This window comes from Gallinula chloropus (genome assembly GCF_964237585.1).
Source record: "Gallinula chloropus genome assembly, chromosome: 4".
Classification (NCBI taxonomy): domain Eukaryota; kingdom Metazoa; phylum Chordata; class Aves; order Gruiformes; family Rallidae; genus Gallinula; species Gallinula chloropus.
The window spans coordinates 31,287,495-31,313,784 of NC_140088.1; the positions used below are offsets into that span (position 1 = coordinate 31,287,495).

At 34.5% G+C, this 26,290-nt stretch overlaps 1 protein-coding gene across 1 annotated transcript in view; it reads left to right on the forward strand.

The window, feature by feature from the left end:
* Positions 1-744: 744 nt before the first annotated feature.
* CCDC73 (coiled-coil domain containing 73) overlaps positions 745-26,290 on the forward strand; it is a gene marked incomplete at its 5' end in the record, with an annotated part of 53,438 nt that continues 27,892 nt past the window's right edge. Inside the window, 8 exons of the mRNA XM_084263139.1 lie at positions 745-876; positions 10,543-10,614; positions 10,907-10,981; positions 13,964-14,035; positions 14,768-14,803; positions 15,036-15,110; positions 17,093-17,131; positions 23,623-23,758. Of these exons, the coding sequence (XP_084119265.1) occupies positions 745-876; positions 10,543-10,614; positions 10,907-10,981; positions 13,964-14,035; positions 14,768-14,803; positions 15,036-15,110; positions 17,093-17,131; positions 23,623-23,758 (637 nt within the window). The remainder of the gene's footprint in view (positions 877-10,542; positions 10,615-10,906; positions 10,982-13,963; positions 14,036-14,767; positions 14,804-15,035; positions 15,111-17,092; positions 17,132-23,622; positions 23,759-26,290) is intronic.

Genomic DNA, 26,290 nt, shown 5'->3' on the forward strand with positions numbered 1-26,290 from the left:
ATGAAGTGCTGGCAATTTGGTCTCAAGTATAGAAAGATATAATCTGTAAAGTACAGCTGAAATATGTAGAGTTGTTATCTTTTCCTAAATCAGTCACTAAGAGTTGTAGTCCTTTCTGATGTCACTAACAAACATGTTTTGTCCCTGCAGACACATGGGACTTATGTTAGCCTCACTACTTTCTTGACAGCAGTTGATGTAGCTAGTTTAGACTACAACACTTAGATCCTGTAGGAACAGAACCAAAAAAAGCTGAGAATTAGTAAACTATGACGATTACCTTTAGCTCATGATTTTAATCCAGTGTGAAGGTATTGTTTAAAATTTACTCTGTCTTGTGATTTTTGAAATACTGAGGGTGAGTACATACTTCTTCATGGTGTGATGTGTTAGCTGCAGTACCTTCATACCAGTGCAGGGCAGGAGCTCTGGCGGGGGGGGGGAAATCTATACAACTTCCTTTTTTTGTGGTCGTCACAATTTTTGTTTAATCCTTAAACTGAGCCAAAAAGAAAAATGAAATAATGTGCTGATTTAATGATAAAGCTGCTCCTTTTCTTTTACAATATAAGATACTAATTTAAAAGTAAGTTAATTGCACAATGGCTACAACTAGTAGTTCTACTCTTTGCAGAAAGAATTTGCTTCCACATTTGTAAGTTTTGCAGTTTGAATATTCTGTTAAAAGTGAACTGGAGAGGAAATACACGTGTTTTTTTTGTTTTGCAGGAAGAAGTCTGAAGAATGGATGAAGACTTTAAAACACAGGCACTTGACTCTACTCTTCAAAGTCCATCAGAAACATTACTTTCCATTCGACTGTTAGACTTTAAAACAAGTTTAATGGAGGCAATAGAAGAGCTGCGCATAAGAAGGGTAAACATGTTTATGTTGTGTTTTTAGTGTCTGTCTTATTTCTGTCTCCCTGTCTGTAATCATAGAAAATGCTGCAAAAGTGTGAGTAAACTCCATGCCTTATTTTAAGTAATTCACCAACCAGGATTTTGTTTAGCAATATCATGGGTGTAGTTAGTGTCTGCATTAGAAATGTCTCTGTAGACAGTACAAAGACCATACAGTTGCATGGGAATGAATTTGGCTTTCATATGGTAATGTACAAAGTTGCTACAGTTGACCACCAGGCTATTGACAAAATAGATCGACATTAAATTTTTTGTATTTCATTGTAGTTTTTCTCTGTAAGAACCACCTGTGATATGAAAAGGAAACAAAGAGAATCTCAGTCATTGCTAATCCATAAATCTTTTTTGTTTCGTAGATTGATTTACCATTTGCCAGAAAAACTGATTTATTTTTACTTGTTTTTGTCTATTTACTTGCTTCTCAGAATTCCCTAAGAGGGCAAAGAGCTATGAAAATAACCAAATCCACTTTCTGTTACTGCTTTTAAACCGCTAAACTATTAAGATAGACTCCTATAATAACAGCATGTTGAACATCAGGGGGTATGTGGGTCTTATTTTTTAAATGAGTTGAATTTCCTTGCAGTGCTATGGCAAAATTGTTTCTGTGCTTTTGAAGGCAGCTATATTTTGCTGTAGTTATTTTTTTCAGTTGTATTTTTCTGTAGTTTCTCTTTCAGGTATATGTGTACAAATGTTTGTTTCTGCTTCTCTTAGTCCTTCTGAACTTTTGTATTCTTTGGAAGACCTAGAGTATATTTTTCTGCATTTGATGAATTTGACCTGTTCAAAATATGTGTATTATTACTTTTAAAATATTAGTATTGATGACGTGTGATTTATGCTTATTTTGATCTAAGTTAAATGCTATAATCCTCTCTTTAAAAAACATAAACAAAAGAATGACTGCCACTAAAACAAAAAGAGGCAAGAAAAAATGTGCGTGGTCCTACTATTAGAGCAGTTTTGCTGAATTTCACCCCAGTCTGATCCTTAGACACTTGTTACAATAGTAGTGTTTAGTAGAGTCCTGTTTTTTGTATTTAAAAGTAAAGACCAAATAATTCAACTTTTAGAATAATTGGAGACTACTTTTGCATATAAGATCTGTTAGCTGAATTCCATTTATGTTGTTAACTTTGCATTTTTTATGCACTTGGTCAGAGCCTAAAATGTTCGAGTGCCATGCAGCTTAATCTTTTGGGATTTCTTCGGTTGTTTGTCTGTCTTCTGTACCCCGAGAGTAAGTGACTGTGATCTTAAAGAAGGCTTCCTCAGGAGGATGAGTAATTTTTTGACTTAAAGGAACTTTGGGTTTCAAAATTACTACTGCTAATGTCAAGAGCAAATTCCATAGTTAAGACAAGGCCCTAAATTTCTAAAACGTCTGTGTTTTCCTTCACCCTAAAAAAATACATATATATTTACCTATTTGTACTGAGAAATGTAAGTAAAAAAAATTAAGCAATATACAGGTATTCCATTTGAAATCTTAAAGTATTCCTGAACACATATTTATTATTTGCTTCAACAATCAATTCAGGGCTGCTTGCTTAGCCTTTTTGAAATCTGGAATAGAAAACATTAATGTTTTGAACAAGCAAGGTTTATAGAATAATATGTCCATGCCTAGTGCTACTCATTTTTACTTTTCTAAATAGAAGTTCTTATAAACTTATGTAGCAACAAAATCCTGTCCTGATTTTAGCTATGAATCTGTTACAATCTCAACAAATACAAGGTTATTCTGTAAGTTTATCATCACCCCTGAGAAAAAGGTAGTGCATAGATCAAAATACAGTGCTAAATCAGAGAACCACAGTGCTTGTCTTGCACCATGAGAACCTTTCCATGGACAAGAGCAGAACATGCTGACTTAAACTGTGTCATCTGCTGTGTTAAGATAGTTAAGGAAAAGTTAGTTCTGCTGGTTTCTTGCTACTTTTGCTACTTGCTTTTCTAGTTGTGAAGCTCACAACTAGATTGATAGTGTGGTGGAGGCAGTAGAGCCAAGTGAAGTGGATTTTACACTCAATTTTGTCTTTGACCTGTGGCTTGACCTTAGGTGAGATATTTTACCTCTGCCTGCTTCTGTTTCTCTTCCCGTTTGTTGGTATTGCTTGTCACTTGGGAGTCTCTTCAGGACAGGCACTATTGTGTATTTTGAGTTTAATAAACTGTCCTGAATGGTTGGTTGTGCTGTACTATAAATTCAAATTAATAAAAATAAATTTGCAGATGAAATTATCTGTGTGAAGCTAGACAGATAAAAAATTAAACTCTTCAATATCAAAATATTTTGAGACTTGATGCAATCCATACTTGATACCATGAGATACTATTTTAAAGTTGAAATTTCCCTTTTCAGAATTTGCTTTTTTTAAACAAATGCATTGAGTTACTTTGAAGCATCTATCTGTTTTTAACTTTACTTGGTTAAGCATATAAATGTTGCTAAACTTTCAAAATAAAAAATAATTTAGAGGAGTTGCTCATTATTAGTGACTGTTGTGCTATTTTACAGGCGAAATCCCTGTTAATGGCAGCTATGCATGATCATTCTGAAGCATACATTGATTGAATTATTAGACTTGATACAACTTTATTTCTTTGGCTGTACATAGAGTCTTTGTTCTTAACATGAATTGACTTTATACGATTGTGTATGTAATTAGAAGCTACAAAAAATATCACCCAGGGATTACTTCACACTCTGATAGAGTTTGAATGTCCTTCTTTTTTTCTTTGCCCCTGCTTCCTTTTCCAGTTCAGCTTTCCCACTCATCAAGCAATGATCAGCCCAGTGATTCTTTTGTGGTGGATACCCCATTCACTTTGTTTCAAAGTCTGTCGACCTTGCTCTGCAATCAGCCAAGTTAATTTTGTTGAGTATTAAGAGACAAATGTTTTCTTAAGGGATAAATATAATAGATTTTGACAGTATAACATTGCGGTGTGGTAGGTCAAATTGGAAGTCTTTAATGCTTCCTGAAGTACCATACATATAGGAAAACTGATGTTAAGTTTAAGAAAAATGTTTACAAGGAGAAGAAAGCACATATACTGTGTGTTCGATTGTTTTCTTTCTTGTCCTAGATTTAAAAAGAAAAAGAATCCTTAGCCAGAAAAGCATGTAAACATAAGAAATCAAGGAAATTCTTCATTATTTTCATAGAAATGTGTTGTAATACCCTGGGGATATGAGTATTTTTAGTAGCAGTTGAAACAGTGAAGATGTGGATCAGCTGAACACAAGAAAGATAAATCTTACTTACTGGTGATTTAAAAAATTTTCTAATCTTTTTCTCTCGTGCAAAGGACAAGTTTCAGTGCTCTGTTTCCATATCTGAAAACAAGAACCTGCTGAGGCTCTTTCTGGTGCTAAGTTGGAGATGGCAAATTCTGGCTGATACAATACAGATTCTCTCATTTATGCCTTCAGTTTGAGGTTTGATAATCTGCTTAGTAAAAATTACAAAGAACAAATTTTTTTACACTTTGGGCAGTTGTGATATACCTATAACTTGTAGTGATTGTTTTAAATAAACTTTTTGAGCAATGTTTTTTTCACATTTCTCAAAAATACTTCAATAAAAGAAAACTATGTTGTACTAAAGAACCTTAGAGTAGCAAAGTTATACCCATTAAAAGCACTTTGTATATTCAAATAAATATTTTAATATAGTATTATTTGAATATTTCCTTTTAGCATCCTGGAACCCCCGAATGTTGTAAATTGAAATCACATTGATGTCTCATTATTTGTAGCTATTACCCTACTGCTTACTGTCAAGCACTATATAAAACCTCTCCCTTGCTTGAGACAAAGGAGTATGTTGATGTAACAGGTGGTATTAGAATCAACCATGGGAAGTGGGGATGAGATGTCTTATTTTCCAGGGAATTTCATATCTGTGCTCACAGCATGGGAATGCAGGCTCTCAAGACTTCTGGAATCAGTTCCATGTTATGGACAGGAATATTCTTCAAAACCTATTTGGTCCTATTGTTTGCTCATACTTCACCTTGATTTTTTTCCTGGTTGCTTTTCTCAGAGGCTGTAGCTCACCCTAGTGCTGCAGATCTATATGTGCTCTTCCTTTCAGATAGATATGAGCAAGCTTGTCTCTATTCCTCTTCCTCTACCTCTGGCTATTCCAACTTTTTCAGCATAGTGGCCTATTTCTAGCTTTTCTTAGAGGGAGGACATGAAGGAGCTCTACTCGCCCTTAACAACTGCTCTCTCTCATTCCTCAAATGCACTTCTGCCTTCTGGCAACTGTGAAGGGGTTTGCACCACACAGCATAGCACCATATAACACTGCAACCTGAGCTAGTCTGTTCCAGAATGCAGGAGGAGTATGTAACTGTGCAGAGCTAACTCATCTGTTTAGCAGTGTTTCATAGATAAGATGGGCAAGTGGAGTTCAGTATTGAGATGAAAAAGGAGGTTAGTATTTGGAAATGTCACTGGGGCCCAATAGGCAAATGGCTTTTTGAGATACTAAGTGAAGAAAACTGATGAAAACATAAACTTACTTAGAAGGAGGAAAGCAGAAGGACTAAACTTGAATTATTACATTATTGGTAGATGTGCCAGTTATCATAATAGTGGTCATACTGATTGTGCTATATCTGACCTAAAAATCCCACAGACGTAGCTAAGTCTTATTGGAGGAGTGTTTTGCAGAAGAACAACCACCTTCAGATGTGTGGAGTAGCAGAAAGGTTAAATAGGCACCAGAGGCACCTGCTGTAGTTATACAGGCAGCCCTGTGGAAACAGTCTGCAGTGGCCAAAACCATGAGATTGAGTGGAAATGTTGCAGAAATAGATTTTAATTTTTTTGAGAAAAGAGCTTGGTCTTATCTTCAGGCTGCTGCACAGGAGAAGTATAAAATCACATAAGAAATGAATGTTTTAATACTGTATTTTGAACTTCCTATTCATGAAAAGGACAGGTACTAATTTAGAAAGTAAGGCAGAAACGTTTTCTAGAAATAAAGATGGTGCTAGGGAAATAAAAGATTTTGGTGATCTTATTGCAAGGAGTAATTCTAACTGCTAACAAATAAGAATAGTGAAGAGCTTGATTTGATTTTCTTAAAGGGACAAGTAAAAAGAAAAAATTAGGAGTTGGGGAGAAACAGTGATAAAATAACACAGAATAGAAATGTGGGCGGCTTTATTGTTCGTTACCTAGAAGCAGGTAAATAGGACAGCACTGCAGAGAAACAGAACAAAAAATCCTAACAGTTTTATAACTGATTTTTTTGCCTAAGTGGAAATTAGGGTGCTTTTAGCAAAATGATGGAAACAAAGCTGAATACTCAAAAATGAAGGAAAAAGTATGCGAATATAAAATAATATGCAGTACTGGTGTGTTTTGGTATCATGCCTGTGACATACACATTTATTCAAATCAGTAGACTGTGTGCTAGCTTAATACTTCTGTGTTAGAAAATATGTGGGTTTTGACTAGGAATGGATTACTTGAAGCTGGAAAAAGCATTGTAAGTATCAGTGCAAACATTTAAAGGAATATATTTAGATAGATGAGATTTATTTAAAAATAGAACATTTGCAGCCTATGCAGCGGAACCAAGGACAGAGCAATGAAATATTTCCAAAGGAATAGAGGTGGCTCATATACATTTCCATTTCTCTGATTCTGAAAAAGGACAGTTCTTGAGAATAAATTGCAAATACACGGTTACTAGAGGTCTTGGTTAATTGTCACAACATTTTTGGATCTTAATAGTTACATCAGGAACAAAACTTACAATAAAGCTGTCATGAATATTTTCTTTCCCTTTAATGGTTGTCCTGGGAACAAAACTTGGGAGGGATATTAATGCAGTCTACTAGAAGTTGTACTGGACTGTTCAGTTCATGAAGGTTATTCTAATTATAGGCTGAAACAATCAGAAATAGTAGTTTCTCTGAGCACTGTTTGATTGACCTGCATGAGAAATTGGATGTGCAATTTTGTAGGAGGGAGATTACGAGTTCGAAAAAGATAATAAAAGTACCTAGCAGCAGTTTTGGCTGCTTGGACATGAGCCAGCTGTACTCTGTTCCTAAATCTGTTCAGGGTCAAGAATCGAGGGGGCTTGACCAATCCACAGCCCATCTTGTAAAACTACAGCCTCAAGCAAACACTTTAAAGAAGGCTTGACACTTTCTAAAGGTTATAACGAGTAAATAAACCATCAAATTACTCCTCTTTTATTGTTATGGTAGTCTTTTTTATAAAAACACTTAAATCCATGTAGTCCTAAGGCATCTAATAAAAAATGAACACTTTTAGGGTTTTGTGGGGTTTTGATACCTCATTAAAGTTATAGACAATATTATTCTCCTAAGTATAACAGAAATGTTTTTGTCTTATTAAGCAGCTGGTAAAACTTCTTAAAAAAAAATAGTGCTTCACACAAGTTTTAAAAGCTTTCGATTCAAAATCAGTAAACTATAAATGTCCTTTGGAAGAAGTAAAAATGATTAATAAGGCTTATAATTGTTAGCAATTTCACATAAGAACCCTTTTACCATGTAATTGTCATTCTCAGTTTAAGTATTTATGATGTTTATTTTTTTCAACAGTAGTTACACATATACACATTTTTGATAGCTTCCAGATTTTCCTTTATAATTTTGAAGAAGTTGGAGGAGTCCTGTTCACTCAGAACTTTTGGTTCTTACCCTCTTTAGTGTTCATAGCAAAGGGCTCACTTAAAATTGAATTTAGTGCAGCTTTCAAACTTCTGTTGTATTTATTTAGTTAAATGTAAAGTGCTTGGTATGAATATGGGAGACAACAATTATAAATGCCTTAAATTTTAACATGCTGTTTCTTAGAACTGTAGAGTTTTAAATATCTGCACAAAAATACTTTTCTGAAAATATTTTTCAGTGTCCTCATTAGGATTTAAAATACAAGTTTTAAAATTGAAATGGTGTATATTATTATAAACAGTTTGCTACTTCCATTGTTTATAAAAGCCTTTTCTTGTTCTGTAGTATGTCTTCTGCAGCAACATGTTACTGTTGCTTCTGTTACACTTGTACAGATGCTTGGATCCCCAAGGCTAGACTGATCCATAGGATAACTGGTCACCTGCTTATCCCTCTTCAATTGTGAACTGGATGAAATTCCATTTCTTGTCTCTGAAATACTCTTACATATGCTACTGCAGGCACCAGAGTGATAGAAACATAGAGCCTGGAGTTAGGGAAGAATACTACTGCAGTCATTTTGATTAGTTTAGGAATAATTTACATGGCACATTTAAGGTTCAGATCTTACAATCCTACTACAGTTTTGAAGGAGGTTTTGCTAATAATACATTATCTTAATAGTATTTGTTGCTTAGTGGCATAAATTGCTTAAGATTACACTTCTATTAAGAAACTGTAAATCAACCTCTTTTTTTTTTAATCACTCCAGGGAACTTAGAGATGCATTTTGTTTCAGTATTTATAGATTAGTATCAGACAATAAATTCATTGTAACTCCAAAGCACTGTTTGTTCAAGTAAAACTAGGAAGCATTGATAATCTTTTTAATTCTCTTAATTTTATTTTTTTTACCATAAGGCATATGTAAACTTTAGGTCTCTTTTCCATCTATATTCTACTGGTACATATCAGAGAAGCAGAAGCTAAAGAACTTTTCTCTAGTTCTCTGTGAGACAAATTCTAATTTTCAAGGTATATTTGATATTTGATTTGTAAAAATCATGAGTGAGGTGTATTTTTAGATCCTGCAAGTAACTCTGCAATGTTTACTAGTGGCCTCCTGTGGATAGAAGTGTGTGTTATTTCTGTCCACACATGTGCCTGTAAACTGCCTGCTAATCAAGAAAGTCAGTTTTGACCCTAAAACCTATAAAAGATGTCAATGTCAAAGCCCTATTTTAAATCACCTTAGGACATATTTTGCCACTTTATTTCTATTGATAGTATGGTGGGACTGTGAATCAAATGTACTGGGAAGGGGTTACAAAATCTTCTTTAAAACAGTCTTGCACAAATTGTTGAAATGTTGTGAATATCCTTGTGTTATAAACTTGGAACCCTCATTTGTGCTGCATTTAGGGAAGAACTGCATTTCTTCCAGACTCAATATACTATTCTCTTTGTAGCCAAACATTTGTATTATCTGCTTCCCCGGGAAGAAAACTTTGCTTTCTGATGGTAAACAATAGGTGTTCATGGTATTGCAATTCAGGGGATTTTTACTTAAAACCTGATATCAGGAGAAGAATCTTTTTGAGGCCTGCTTTTAATTTCTCACTAGAGAGTGGTATCCATAAATGGCACATAAGTGTGCAAATAATACATCAAAATACAGTAATTAAGGGAACATAGCTCAAGTATTGAGAATATTCCTTTACCCTCACACAGTCAGTTTGGCCCTTGTTGGAATGTGTTCAACACAAGACCTCAACAAATGTTATTAGTGCACCAATTCAATAAAGAGAAGTCAATCTTGTCTTAATGTGGCCAGTTTCTCAGGGTGCTCATCAGTGTGCAAAGAAAAGGCAGGAAATCAGCCTTCTGAAGCTCAGAATACTCTTCTTGCAAGAAGTCATGACTGTTTCAAGCCTATTGTTCTTCCTTTCTGAATTATATTTGTAAAGTAAGGCCAGTGCTCATAAAAAATTGTCTCAGAAGCTGATTCCACATAGGAAAAATTTACTTTAATACCAAAATATTACACGAAAATTCCCACAAAATTTTAACACTGTGATTATCAGTAACTTCATTTATTATCACAGTGGTGGTTTGATTCTTGAGAAGGTGCTCCTGCAAGAACAGAAGATGTAACACACCTTCCTGTTACTAGTCTATCTTTTGGATTGTGAAGGAAACTCAAGACTTCTCAGGTTTTAATGTAGATCATCTTACCAAAAATACATGTTGATTTTCCATGACTTCTGTTTAATTTACTTTCATCTGGTAAGTCAGCAGACTTCTTGGCACAAAAGGTTATGATAAATATTTCACTATTTCCACAATAACACAAGTAATTGCTGACATGAAATTTCAGTTGTCCTAGGAGATGTCTAAAAGAATAAAGATTCAAATGCTTTGTGTTTGAATAATTAAGATGTCCCAAAGCTTCTGACACATTAATCGTCATTATCTGTATCAGTGACTGACAATTGATTCTTGAAGCACTAATTGCAGCTTGCTGGACTTCTTTTCATCCCAGTATTCTGACTTGGTTCATCAGAATATTTAATAATTTTTCAACTAGGAAATCAAGTCTGGTTTATTTCCTTTGAGTCAGGTTTTGTTGTAAGGTGCAGACAAGAATGTGTATGAGGAGAGAACTGTTCCCTCTGATTGAGAGCTTTAATCCTAGCTCCTAACATTTTGCTGTGCATTTCAGTCTCAGTTATTCTGCCATTTTTTCCAACCAAAGCAGCTGGATTCATCTGCTGTTTCACTACATACAGAGAGCTTTTGTTTCCATTTTTGCTGTGCAATGTATAGTCACGTACTTTTTCTGTGTACTGGCCTGCAAAGGAAGAAGGGTGTGAATATATAACTTACATTGGTGCTTGACTTGCAGGTATTCATGTAAAATTGTGTTTTGTTTTTTTTTAACTAGGAAACAGAGATTAATTATGAAGATCAAATAAGTAAAATTGTTGTAGAGAAACAGGAACTTGAATGGCAGAAGGTAACGTTCCTACATGTTTTCAGTTTCTTCACTGCTGGGATTTAATTTTAATATAGTCATATGGATTGATATTTGGTAAAATTTCCCTTTAAGAGGCTATTGCCATTTCTAACTGTAGAATGTACTGGGCAGTAGTTTACTGTCTAGTCATGAACTTCTGCAGTTTTTATATTGATTTGGATCGTCCCCAACCTAGAAATCCAATTAACAAAACAGTGCCATCATAATATTTGGCATGGCTGGAAATCTTCAGTCAAAAGGGATGTAAATACTGAAGCAGTAAGACATTTAGCTTAACATGAGGCGTGTTGACACATTAGTGTGGGGGAAGCTACTCAGCAGCTTCTCTGTATTATGCTTGTCTTTGACAAGTGCAAGTACCATAGCAGTTGTACAAACAACTTCACTTTTGGAGGTGACAATTGACAGTTTAAATTTATTTTTTTTAATCAGAAACTTGTTAGACATACTCAAAAGTGGTTTGTCAGCTTTTAAATGCTCAGAATGAAGTTTTCAGTAAAATAAGTCTAACATTCTTCTTTGGGCTAGGGCTCCTGAAGTTATGCATTCATAGGAAATCCATTCCCTTCTCTATACAATCAAACCTATGACCCCTGTCACTAGGTCACAAGATAAAAGGCTTCACTCTGTATATTTTATGATCACAGAAAAAACAATAATTTCAGCTCTATCCTTGATCTTGGGAAATTTAACATCTTAGCAGTAAAGGAAGACTATTTCATCTTGGAGTTCATCCTAACCATCTTAAATTAATAATCCTAACTATGTGCTTTTTTCCTGAAAGATATATATGTGCACACAGAAACAGGAAACATTTTATATTTGTAAAAGCAACAGTGCTTTCAATTTGTAACCCTTCTTTGCTTTTCTTAACCTAGCATTGCAGTTCTTAATGGAAATCATACCTTTTGAACCCAGATTATTAATTCTGAGACCATAACAGTAATTTAATTTTCAGTTAATAGAAAGATGGGACTTGCAGACAGTGAGGTGAACTCCTCTTTTTTTCCTGCACTTCGCATTTAAATTTGGCACATGGCAAACCTAATGTAAATGAGTTGTAGGAACTCCACATGAACACAGATGCAGAGCTCTGGAACTTCAAAGGAACAAGATAATATGAGCTTCCAGTTCTGGAGATTCCAGTAAGATGAAATGTGACATTTAAATTTGATTCTGCATTCAGAAACTATCATATCACAAATTCTATTGACCTCAATAGTAGTTCAGTTACAGCTTCCCCTGACTTACCAAACGTTCTATTATGTTTTTTCCTTCAGAGATTTCCCTTTCAGTCAGTATTTCTGTGGATTTTTTACCTCTAAATTTAGCGAACTAACTTAAAATAAAGGTCTGATTTAATCTACATTACTGGTTTAATATTACAATTTTAAAACAAATATTTGTTCACATTTTATGAATACTGTTGGTGGTTTTGGAAAAAAATGATAGAGCAGGAAAAGCAAAATTACTGGATAAAATATTTCTTTAAATCTAATGAGTATATTCATTATGCTTACTATAGCATCAAAATATCAAAATGTGATTGTGCTTCTATTTTTAAAAAGTAACTTTGTTTTTTATGCTTTGTGCCATACATATGTGGCATATATGGAAAATTTATTCCAAACCTGAACTTCTCAGAAAGTTATAAGCATTTTATTTAATAGTCTCAGCTGTGAAACCTGTTAGGAAATGAATATTTGTAGAAATTTCCCAGTCTCTAAAATAGAGTAAAACACATCCCTTGACTATACAGTGCAAGACTGTGGTATATCATGAAGAGCTCGGTAACGCTTATTTCCAGTTATCAATTACATCAATGATGAAATTGCGTAAAGGATGATTGTTCTGTGAAATCAAACTTATATCTACATAAATTATTGTATCACATTAGCTTGAATTCCTATAATTCCAAGAAACATCAATTTAATTGACAGTACCATGGATATAAAGTTTTATTCCTGTGATAAATAGGAATACTCTGAGGAAAGCTGATTTGCTGTCACTCTGGTACCATTTCTGGCTTTCTAGCATACCTGGTGTATCCTTTACCCACTAGAGAACTTGAGGTTTTGAACAGTTCTAATTGCCTACTTGAGGAAAACATTCCTTGACTTCTGTTTTCACCTTTTAAAATATTTTTTTCATGTAGGATTGTTTTAGATACAAATCAGAACTTTCTCTACTTATCTTACAGTGAATTAATGAGTATGTACATGAATATAAATCACCTTACCTCCACAGACTCTTGTCTGGTCTCAAAGGGCAAGTGCCGTCACTTGTGGAATTTGAAAGTGACAGCAATTTGCTAAAGAAAGTAGCAATTTTGGAACAGGTTTTATGTCTGAAAAACTCTCAAATTCTCAAGGCGTGAGAAGTTAAACTTCTCTTGTGTGTGGGGGGGAAAAATTTCTCCTAGTCATTCTTTTTAATAGTCTCTATTTATATTTATTTCTGTGCAATCATTAGGTAATAATTTCCTACTTCATACTAATGTTCCTTAGCTAAACATTCATCTTTATTTCACGATAGCTGTTCAAGGACAGACCCTCTTGATTACCTAATATTTTTTAGTGTCTAAAACTTTAAAAAACTGATCTTACAAATATCTCTTATGCATTTACTTGATTACCTTGACTGGGGGGAGGGAGGGTGTTCTGGTCTTTTATAGGAATATGATGCTTAAAAATGTTAAAGATTTCCAACTTGCCAAGTGTAGTATTAATCTGTGAGATTATGATATGAAGTAATAACAAAAATAAAAATGATAGTACATTTTTACTTTATTTTCTTGATTTTATGGATGAGAATAAAGCCAGGCAGTGAGATGATTAAAATCTTGCTATCAACTTGTGCTTAGAGTTTTCTACCGTCCTTCAGCATTTTCATGTAGTTTAAATTACTAAAATTTAACTAAAAACAGAATAACAGATTGTTAATTTTTAAACGGGAAATTTTTTTTTAATGGAGATTAAAGTTCTATTGTAACTTCCTGGAACTGTGTCAGGATGTTGTGTTAAAATGGCAGTGGGGGTTGGATTAGGAAGTTGGATAAGAGTTGCTTATAGAAGCTGTAGCAACAGTGAATCTGAATTCCAGAGCTGAGAACTGCTCCCTGTTATGAATTAAAGAGAAGCTGCTACCAAATATATGATTACCAGTTAACAAATGTTTGTTTTTTTCAGTCAGTAGGTTTTGGTTTTAATCAATCATGTCTTTCTAAAAATATTTACCAAGGAATTGGGTTTTTTTCTTGAATTACTATAGATATGGTTTGCTGGGAGATAATATATTTTAAATCCCTATTTTTATTTCACATGAGCAGGAAACTTTGCAACATCAGACGGACACGCTGCATCAACAAAACAAAGAAGCTATGGCAGCTTTTAAAAAACAGGTAGCAAAATGAGACCTTCTAGCTTTGACCATGAGATTTTAAAATGTGATGGAGTAACAGCAAGTTATCGATTGGTACTAAAATATTTTTCTCTTGCATATAAAATTTTAGAATACACAGCTCAAAGAAAATCAGGTCTTTTTTCTTTCTTCCAAATAGAATGTAATTTCTGTATTTTGATAGTTCTTCCCAGCCAGCCAGTCTTCCTGGGATTTTTCATTTTCTTTTTCCAGAAATTCCTAGAGACGATAATGCTTCACTTAATCTGGTTTGGGGTTTTTTTGTTGGTAGTTTTGGTTGGGTTTTTTTCTACCTGTATCTACTCTCTGTAAGGTTAGATTTGTAAACAACCATAAAAGATCTGCTGCATAACTTTTGTTCTACATTGGAAAGTGTGTTTCATTCTTCAAATCAGGGTGGTTTTCCTCCATAATATATGATTGCCAGTGCTGAAAGAACAGTCCTAGGAACTGAAACTGTTTCTGACTAATGCTGTGTCACAATCATATCACACAAAAAAGAAACTGACAAGCAGTTAGGCTGTTCTTTCTTTATAAAATAAATACAGGCTTGCTGCTTATGACTCTAGAGTCACTATAGTTAAAGGAAAACCCCCCAAGTACACTATGCAGGGTAATAAAACTATATAGTCTTGTCAAGTTGCATGAATAAAATTAATCCCGTGTGCTGATTGTTTTGTTTTGTCTTTTCATTATGCCACTGACAATCAAGTTACAGGCAAGGATGTTTGCCATGGAAGAAGAAAAGGTATTTTGTTACAATTACTTACTATTTGTCATCCAGTGAAGCACATAAGCAAATGATAATGCTGTATAACCTACTGAACATGTTCCAAGTATAAACTAAGTATAGTACAATTAAATTATTTTTCTTGCTATGGCCTTTGCAAAAGAACTTAGTTTTTGTAACACTCTTGTTGGTGAATTCTTGTAAATGCCTTTATTCTGCCCAAACTCTGAAGTACATCTTTTGTTGAAAGGGAAAATATCAACTTGCTGTAGAAACAAAGGAAAAAGAAATTGATGGACTGAAGGAAGCATTAAAAACATTACAGGTAAATGTAACTTTTCCTTGATATGCAAGTATTTTGGTTTTAGTTTTTTTAATTCCTAAGAAAATTGGGTTTTAAAATTATTTTTAAGGCTGCTTCATTCTAATCTTTCTAGTAGCTGACACCTGGCTTTCTAACACAGAGTTTCTGCTCTGGTCTTCAGTGTTGACATGACTTGAAGTTAGCCTTCTAGCTAAAGTTCTTTTCCTTTAGAAGAACCACAGACTTGATAAGTCCAAACAGTGTGTGAAACATGATTTGCTTTTCCCCTTTGTTTCTATTCTTATATTCTTTCTTCTCATCTGTCTGGAAGTTCTGGTTTTGGATTCTGAAACAGGAACAAATATTCATACTGAGCCTCCAACTCAGTGTTACCTGTGTCTTTTATTCTTTTATTTTGTTTCAGCTGCAGTTTTCTGTATTTACCGCTTTAATCCTGGCTTTCTAGTGGCTGTTTTTTGGTAAATTAAAATTGTCGGATAAACACACAGCTGTGGTGCTGCTTGGTATTGTTTCTCTATTGCCTTTCATGTTGTTGGAGCACCTGTGGCTGTGGTTCACAGTTACTTGAAATAAAGGAAGACACAGGGACAAAGCTAGCCTTTAGCTTTCTTTTATAGATCAAGGCAAATATGTTGAAAATGTATTTAGAGAGTGGAACTTGGAAGGTGTTTGTTCAACAAAAAAGAGAGTTAACATTGTAATGCATTGCTAGGTTTCAGGTATTGCCAGGAACTAGTAATTTTTCCCACCCAATCTTGAGTGGAATAATTATTCTATTGAAAGCAGAATGGTTGTAATGGATTATTACTCATGATTTTGCAACATATTTTGTTGTTAACACCCTTTTGTAAAGGGATGCATTTACTTGGTATCAGACTGTTTGTTTAACCATTTAGTTAATGCTGAAGGTATTCTAGGAGAAAAATAAATTTATTCCCATGGCTGGCTGCCTGTGCAATAGCTGTAAAGGATCTTGTCTTGTTCAAACCTTGGCATAGCACAGATGATATAGAATAACCCTCTACGGTCTGCTGAACATAATACATAGATAGCAAGAAAAATGAAAGATTCCACTGACCTTTCCTTTCAAAGATAAAACAGAGATTTCCAAAAAAGCTTAACAGTAAATATTTAATGTTCATGGATCAAAATTTGTATAACGGTATATTTCTGATTTAGGAAATTCTGGTGTGACTTGAAGTAGGAGGTCACAATGAACATGTGGAGCCAGAAAAATTGTTTGAAAATCAACCTAAAATAAGAGTGAGGAACTTCTAATTTGGTTCTGTAGTCCTCTCTGGATAGAGAGTCAGAATTCTACCTTAAAGATTGTTCTCTAGGTTTAGTGCTTTCTAGAAATAGTATTTTCTTTGAGATTTACACCCTCTGGGTTCTTTGATGTTTGTCAGTGTTTCTTTAAATGTTCTAAGAATATAGAGAATAAAGCTCTTGTGATCTTAAGTATTGCACAAGTCAATTCTGTCAGTGGTGTATGAAAAAATGTTAATGACTTAGTGTCAGTCATATTAAAGCATGTGAGATTGGTATAATGTCTCTTTGTGTGCCACCACTCAGACTACCTACCTAAAATTTCATTTTCTATCAGGTATTACACTTACATTCCTCTAGGACCTGAGGGAATAAGTTCATTTCTATCTCTGTTTCCTTTTCTGTTTTTTTTCCTAAGGGTCTAGTTTACAGACTGTAGTCCACTTATACATTATTTTTATGATATACATCAGAAAATGCAAGGATTTTAACGCATTTTCAAAATTATTCTAGTAACAAATCAGTGTAAAGCATTTTTACATAGCTTAAGTATTGAAGTATCTAAAGTGATCTAATGATAAAAAAAATAGTGTCATCATTAATTCAAAGGGATTGGCAATAAATGCAACTCAATCTTAGGTGTGAGAGTAAATATGCAGGTTGTTGGCAAAAATGTAACTACAATTTAATGAATAGCTTTTTCATTTTTACAGATTTCAAAATACACTTTACAAAAGAAACTGAACGAAATGGTAAGAAATTAACAAAAGTAAAAAAAAAATTACTGACTAATGTTTGCTTATAGTATAATGCAAATACTAACCAACTCTAATACTTAAATGATGTGTGATAATTGTTACAAGTAACCAAAGAAGGGCCATAGCAGCTTTGAATCTGAAAAACTTTCAAATACAATGGTTTTAGGGTTTTATAGTTTAATCGCTGTTCTTTATCATGTGGAATCTTTTCTCCATGAATTAAAGTATAATTCATACATTTATTCTATTGATAGATTCAAGTGAAGATTTTTTGTAAGCCGTGATTTGAATAATGTTATATCAATACAGAACAATATAATAATATAGAAATATAATGTTACTATATTGCATTTATGTAATCTAACATATACCTTACAAAGAAGTGATAGAGAAAAAGTAATAGAGAATTCCAAGCAGCTTGTAGGGGGCTGCTTGTCTTTTTTTCCTCTTTTTTTTTTTTTTTTTTTTTAAGAAAAGCTGATTATGTTTTTCCTCTCACTCTTTTTCACTCCTCTTCTCAGAATTACTTCTTAATGTCCGTTCCTGTGAACAGTTTAGATTCCATCCAGTCCAGCTTACTCCCTTTGACACTGAGAATAAATTTATATAGAGTGACAGCATAGTTGCTCTGAACCCTGTTGTCTGTTTTAGGAAGTGAAAGAGTGAGCTGCAGAAACATTGCTAAGCTTGGTTGAATAAATGCTGTGAAAATTCTGCTGCTGCTCAACTGGAAAGAATAAAGATAATATTGTCAGACCATTACAAACGGTGATTTTAATTAAGCAGCTCAAAAAACTAGGGTCCAGTTTAGCTTTAAGTACCATGACATTTGTACTGAAAGTCATCTTCAACGCTACAGTGGTTTTACACAAAATATGGTGAAATTGAATAATGTGCCCTCTGACCTGGGAGATAAGGCTACAAGTTAAAGATCAAAGGCAACATAAAATGTGTTTTCTCTTACTTCACTTTTAACTTGTATTTATTCTTAAAATACATCTAATCTATAAATGTGTTTAAAATATACAGAGTGATTGAACTTACATTTAGGTCATTTCACATATTAACTTTCTTTCATAACTTGCAAGCTCAGTCTTCCGTGTGAATGAGAATATTTAAATCACAACACCTTTTCTATAAGCTGGAAATACATCTGTGCTGCTTGAATATCTTCTTTTCTTATTTTTATAAGCTTTAATTATTTGAATATTTTTGAAAACATTGTGACTTTGACACAGAGTACCATTATTAAATGCTATTGAATGGGGGACAAGATATTAGAAATCCTCTTTTGCATGTAGTACTAAACATGTGTGGCTTGGCCATATTTATAAAAGGAGCTCTGATATTAAATGATGAAAACAAAGAAAATCCCACAAGGTAAGCAGAAGTGATTTCTTTCCTACAATGTTATGCAATAGTGGGCTGCATGCATACAGTTTTAGACTGGATTGAATACTACCAACTTTACTCCTTGAGTAGTTGCACTGAAATAAATGAATTATAGAGATCAAAGTAGTAGTAGCCCATGTAGACTCTCCTAGTTATCACAAATGGCAAAATGTTTGAAATTAATGAAATTCCAAACCATTAATCTATTTGAGACCCCTTTCTATTTCAATTTTAAGTTTGCTAAAGACAGATTAGATCATGCCCTGCCTAGTGTTTTGAAAGTGAGCAGATGGGTTGTTTAGTTTATAACTGGCACCTTCTAAACCCTGCCAGTAAGTAAAGTACCTTTTGTATGTGCTGGGGATTGAGCATGTCTTATTGATGTAGCATTTCACAGATTCACAAGGTTGGAAAAGACCTTTAAGATCATCAAGTCCAACCATTCCCATACCATATTTTAGCATGATATCCAGTTAAGTGTATGTGAAAATTGTAGTGGTATAATTCCTATGATACCTGCTAGAATTTTGAGATAGGGGAAGTTTTTGTTTCATATTGAAAGTCTGTACAGAGATAAAGAAATAAAGGACTTATTTCTCTTCCATCTTTCCTTTGTTTCCACAATGTGTGGATTATTGTGTGCAATGTAGTCACTTTACACCTCACTGCATATGGATAGTAGCACTCATGCAATCAGGAGACTACAGGATGATTATGACAAAGCTAGTTGTCTGATAGAATAAGCTTGAATGTGGGTTCTGTTGGTTCTGTTGGTTCTGTCTTATGTTCTTGCTGCTGAAATAAAAAGTAACTGGAGGAAAATGGCTTTGGTCAGGTCTCAGTTCCCTCTTTCATTACTTCCTGGCAGATGATACAATGTAGAATACTAGAACTCCCTGACTGTAGAATAAAAGCTGATTTAGAATAGAGGGGAGAAAAAACAACCAAGCCAAAAAACCCCCACAATCCTAAAGTAAGTTTTTCATGTGTTCATATGTCCATGATCTGCAGATGCAGGTTATGGCTGAGAGAGTGAGCATTTAGAGTTACTTGTCTTCTCCTGCACCCAAATGTTAAATATGTCATGGTACTAAAATATATAAAAAAAGAAGAATGAGGTTAAGGATAGTGTTGGCTCGTTTAGAGACCAAATCTTGTGTGCAGTTCAGAAGAGCAAATTTGAAGTGTAAGATGTCTGTAGTTGATGGGATCACTGCCTACAAGGTAGTGATTTGGTGTATCTGTGTTAATGAGTAGATGGGGTGACTACCTCTGGAAATGACTAGTAATAGTCTAGTTGCACTTGCTGACTAAGTTTATGTTGATAAACTAAATGTCTGAGACTGTTTAGTGAAGCTACAGACAAGTGCTATGAAACGGTCTAGGTTGATTAAATTCTACTGCTCTTCAATGAGGGGAAGCTAGGGGAAGTTTTAAAGTTTATTTGTTCTTAATCTAAGATAGGAATGTTATTTTCTTTCCATGTGTTTTAGGAATTTGTCTGTAATTTTTCTATGTTGTTTAAATATACCGTGGGAAGGCAGTGATACATTATAATTTCAAAATAATTTTTAAATAGAAAAATGGTGGGAACTAAAGAATTTATTGTGGAAAATATTTCCTATTTTGAAGATTTACAGTTGGTAAACCTTTGAATAATTTTCATATGATCTTCCCTTAGGTCTCAATACCATCATATCTCCTTTGTTTCTCTGACACTTTCACCTCCCAATTACCACCTTCTGCTTCACTAAGTAACCCTGACCAGTGACTCAATTTCCAGAATATCTTTGAGATATGACCAGTTCCCTCTTTGTCTTCCTCCAGTCACCTACCTGACCCTGAGCTATTTCTCTGGTCCAGTTCCACCAAGAAATCATTGTGCCTCAACAAACCATATGGCCACAATCAGTTCCACTCCCCATCCCAGCTTATCTTTATTACTGGTGGAGGGCAGGGCAATAATTCCTGTTCTTGCAGTATCAGACATTTAGAAGAAGAACCAAGATTCTGTAGGTCTTACTCCAACCCCAGGGTCATACCCTCCCTGTCCTGCAGTGTCTCTTGATTGTCTTCTATGGAAGAATGTTTTAAGACCTTTTCACTGTGGGCAGAAGAATCACATCCTCCATGAAGGGTGTCAGAATGCAAACCAGACTGCTTTTATTTTACTGTGCGCTATACCTGGAGATCAGCTTGCCATCAAAAATCATATTTAGGCAAGTGGTAAGCTCTTAATAACACTTTTTAAGCTATAGCAAGTCAATTCCTTTTCTCACTGGAGAGAGCCATGAGAAATAAATCCTAGCTCTACTTTTTGAGTGAGGAGGAGGAGCTAACACTGTCTCGCTGACTTATGAAAGACATTGGGAGGACACTAAGAAATTTCCATATAAAAGAAAGTGCAAAAAAGCTCAGATGTTGCCACAAGCTGTTCCCATCTCAAATTGGTAATGTCTCCCTGTTCATTGATCTCTTAGAATAAACACACCTGAATGAATATCAAGAAAACCAAATATAATTTTTCCTTTCTCTTGCTAGAAAATCCACATTCTAGCATTAATTAAGCACAATTCTTCAACTTACCATTAGGAAAAAGAGAAACTATAGGAACGTTCACAACCTACATTCCTTGCAATGACTGTACAAGTGGCGATGTTTCTTTACCAGTGCTTCCATTATGGCTTTCCATTTGCTGTAGTGTGTTTAATTTCATACCTTATAAAACATGAGAAATTTGTACTGTATATCCTGTTTTGCTAGCCTTATGTTGGTCGTTTCTTTTGATTACTATCAGCTTTTATTATCCTCTGATGTTTGGACAAGTATTGCATTTGTTACTGTATGGAAATGGAGCCTTATGGAAGCCAGACTGGGTCAGATTCATCTTTGTGTAACTTGCATTTGCATACAGGAATGAATTTGGCCCACTTCGTTTTAATTGCTGTGTTGCTCTACTGAAGATTAGAAATAGATTAGATGTCTAAATAAATGGATATCTTTTTCTGAGGAATTAATTTAACCCAGTCTCTTCAAAGAAAATTACTTTAAAAATTGAACAAATAGTACCTACACAGCTGTTAACAAAAACACAATATGAAGAGGGACACAAAAAACTTGGTGTACAGGAAAGAGAGGGTAACATTTTTTCTAAAAATCAGTGGCATGTGTCGATGAATATAATTTCCTGTGAATGTTTTCAATCACTCCTCACAAAACAAGAGAAAATCCATGAAAGTTAAATATATTTTACTTGTGTAGGATTCATAGAGATATTACTGAGGTCAAGATCCTAGTAGAAGTAAAAATAAAGTGTTAGATGGTTACAAAAATAGTTAGGAAAAAACCCTACAGATACATAATCTTAAGATAGAAGTGAATTCATCATACTTCAAGATATTACAACAGCTAATTAATACTAAGGAATTAATAATTATTCATTGTGAGATTGCTTAATGCTGGGAAGAATAAGGTATTAATTTTTATTAGTTTTACTAATCTAAATCAGAGTCACCACTACTCCTAATGAGTAGTTGGTGCAGTTCTGGCCTTTAGCAAGTATGTCGAAGTTCTTTTATTTAGTTGTGTCAAATACACAAATCGTCTTCCAGTTGTTCTTGCACTATGTCAGTCCCAGAACTGTGATGGATGAGGCTGCCTGGCATCTCTGGAGATGACTTAGTCTAACCCTGCCCTGCTTCGAGCAGGGTCCGTTAGAGCTGGTTGCACAAGGTCACATCCAGTCGGGTTGTGGATATCTCCACAGAGAGAGACTTTGTAGCCTGTCTGTGCAACCTGTTCCAATGTCTGACCACCTGTACAGTGTTTTTCTCCCCCTCAAGTTTAAGTGAAATTTCCTGTGTTTCACTTTGTGTCAGTGGGCACCACTAAGAGAGGTCTGGCTGTGTCATCTCTCTTTCCTCCCCACAACCCAGTATTTATATTCATAGATCCAACTGAGTCTCCTCCTCTCCAGGCTGAACAGCCCCAGATTCCTCAACCTCTTTTCACCTGTCAGGTGCCAGATTCCCTTGGTTATTGTAGTGGCTCTGTATTTTGAACAACGCTGTACTGAAAAAAAATAAAATATTTTTGAGTTTGTATTGCAATAGAGCTTAAAAGCCTTTCCTTGCTGATTAAAACCATGATATTCTTTAAAACATGATATTCTTTAAAGCCTTTTTATTATAGCCTTTTTATTAATTATTAATCATTTATTATTTGTAAAAGTATTTTTTTACAAAGAAGGCTGAATCCTTTGCGTAATAGATTGCTTCTGTAACAACAAATATACGTAGGCCTTATTTTCCCAGGGCACACACTAGCACTTTAGCAAAGTTGAAGGAGCTCCTATTCTCACCTGTATCCAGTCACTTACTTTTTTCTGCCCTCTGCTCCTTTATGAAGGTGCTGGGACAGCTGGTCATGGTGGCTGTGATGTAAGCTGTCTAGAATTTTTAAACAGGTCCCATGATTTTTTTGTGTCACTGCAACCCGAGGGTGGGGTGTATTTGATTTAATGCTGCATAAGGGACAAATATGCAGCTGGAGCCATGAGGTCAAATATGCAGCTGGTGAAGCCACTGGCTTCTTTTGAAACAGTGGCCAAAGGCATGGGAGACACTGAATAGCTGTCGTGAGGTGGGTACTGCATCAGTCTGCATGAACATCCTACATCAAAGGAATGAGAGAAGGCAAGGGGCTGCACTGAGGGGTAGTGCAGGTGGACAAATACAAACCACAGGCAATGTTAGCATGTTAGGCTATGTTCACAGTACAATGGCAGTTCAAATAGTGTTTAACAATGGAAAACTTGAAATAGGGTTATGAAAACAGTAAATGGAATTCTTCAGAAATTTACATGAAAACAGCATATTAAAATATGATAAAGTGTTTTTTTTATAGTCTAACACACAGGTGAGGGTATTTGGAATGAGTTACTATCTGGAAATGGACACTGATCATTAGATAGGAAATCGATATTCTGGGAATTATTTTGTGTTTATGCTATTATGATAAAAAGTATTGGGATTATTGCTTCATACATGCTAGTTACTATCATTAAGTAGGTGCTTCATTTATGTTTCTAATAGGATCACAAGCTACAGATGCACATAACAGCAAAAGAGGAGCATCATAAGAAACTGAATGAAGTGGAGAGGTGCTATGCTACTATTGCATGTCAGTTTGGAATTGTAAAAGGTGTTCATGGAAAACTAGAGCATAGTGGTATGTATACCTCCAGAATGCGTTTTTGCTGTGTTTCAATAATGTTGAGTTGGAGACACCTGAGAATTTAAAAAAAATAGTAGCTACCATGTGCCATGCATCCAATACATTAATTGTCAGATGATACATCTCTGTAGCTTCCTCAGTGTTCCTGTGGCAGTGCTAAGCTAAGCACCACAGGCTCTGACCTATTCTGTTCTCTGCTGATACATTACTACTGTTGTGCCTGTGACCACAGGGTAAACAATATTGAGGGAACTGATTTGTGTTCAAAACAATCCAGCAGCTGACCCACCCCTTCATTTGTATCAGCTTCCTTTTGCCATTCAGCATAAGCAACGTAAACAGTTGTACCAGCTCAACTGAGTGGATGAAAGTAAAGGATCTAGCAAATAAGGGGAAATGACAGCTATTTAAAGTAGGTTTAATATCGGCAAATGGACAGAAAACATTAATAACAAATTGTTTTGTTGTACAGAAATATAAAATCTTAAAACCAGTTCAGCAAATAAATAGGGTGCTATGAGCTGGTTGATGCAGTTATCTTTATTTAGTAGATTCTGACTATATGGTTATTTGGGCTTTAAAAATCTGAACCTTATTCCTGTTCATGTGTTGGAACATAGCAAGATTATTATTCCATAAAACTTTATATAATATATAATTTTATCTATGAAAAAACAAAGCTGATAACTGTTACATACCTATTAATTTGAAAGAGAAATCCTTGTTTCTCATAACAAAGTTATAAACTTCTATGCAAACATCACAGTATATGTGTAGAACATGGTCTTGTGTATTGTTTTGTGTGCCTACAATTTTCATTCATATAAACACATACACAGGATGTAAATAAAAATGGTATTTTTTTAAGGAAAGTGAGAAGCAGTTACATATCTCCAAACAAACAAAGCCCCAAGCAAACAAACAAAACCACCAAAACTTTTCAGATGCCAAAGCTTATGGGTTTGCTTTTTCCTGCCTGAAACCAACTTCTTCAGTTCTAGTTTAAATAAATTGTTAATATGTTCCATGTGATATTTCATCACCTTAAGTTACTTTTTATATTCAAATTTTTAATAGGTTAATTTTTAATATTACAAACAAATTAAGAGAAAACGTTGTGTTTTCTTTATTTACATTGGTCAGGGCTTTTCTGTTATGTCAGATACAGAAAACTCTTTTTGCAGTTTCATGGAAAAATAACATTTACTGTCAGTAGTTACATTATTTGAACCACATATAAATGCTTTCCCCCGTATTTCTATGTATATTGAGCAGTAATTGCAAAATGAACCTGTAGAAAAGATTAAATACTTTACTAACTGCTTCTGCTCAAGAAGCCAATCTGTTCACCAGATTAATGCCAGCATGTCTTTTACTGCAGAGGGAATTCAATTTGCATTGCAGTATGTAAGACGTGCAGTAGGTATGTAGGTAACTTGTAAATTCTAAGCAGGAAACGGCAATCAGTGGCAGAGTCAGGCGGAAAGTGTACAAGCCAATTGCTGAGGCTTTGCTTTTAAACTTGTGAGCTGCTGGTCTTCATCGGCTCTATTAAAGCATGTAGGGAAACAAGGAAGAGAAAATTGATGTGTTGTAGGGCTGTATGGAGAAAATACCATGATGTATACTAAATCTAAAACTTTATTCCTTAACCAATGTCCCACTATTAGTGTTTTAAAGCTACACAGTTAACAGATGACTCTTGCTAAAATATGGCAGAGTGTTTTACTAACTTTTGCCTGCTTATTTTTATGTTTTTTTCTATGTTGTATCTGAAGTAATTTTTTACTCTCTTGAGTATATTCATTTGTTAAGCACATATTCTCATATGAAACTGCAAAATTACTTACTAAATTGTAAGACTGTTGTCTGTCATTTCCCATGAAGCTTACCATCTTTAATACAAAAGGAAAGCGCTTCTGGGTGTGATGCAGTGTCTAGAGCTCTTGTATTCAAGTGTTGTGGCAGAAGGTTTTTGAGAAAATTAAGAAAAAATATTAGGAGGGAATGAAGTTGAATCAGGAAATAGAGAAGGCTGAAGAGGCCTTAGAGGATCAAAATAGTAAGACTGAATAGAGGTGACAAAAAGTACGGGAACCAGTGAACCTCTTCAGCTTTTCATTGTGAAACTTCAAGCAATTGCCTAGTGACATCGTGGTCTGTATATAGTCTAAGAGAAAATTCTTTCCCTCTCCATGTACAGACATGCATCTAAGTCTGTACATCTGTTAATTATTTCTTTATTTAAAAAGAAAACTAAGATTAATAGTCAATGGAGAAGTGATCCTAATAAGATGAAATAAAAGGATGCTAAAAATTTAATTACAGGGATTTTTTTAATTAAAAAAGGAAGCAAAACAACATACTGAAAAGTCTTAGCTCGTTGTTTGAGGTACCACCTGATGTAATCCTCCAGCATGGTTTCACACTAGAAAAGAAAGTTGAGTCACATAGAAACAGTAGTCAGGAGTCATGTTTTGTATTAGTCTCATTTCCACAAATATTTTTAATTATTTTATAAATTAT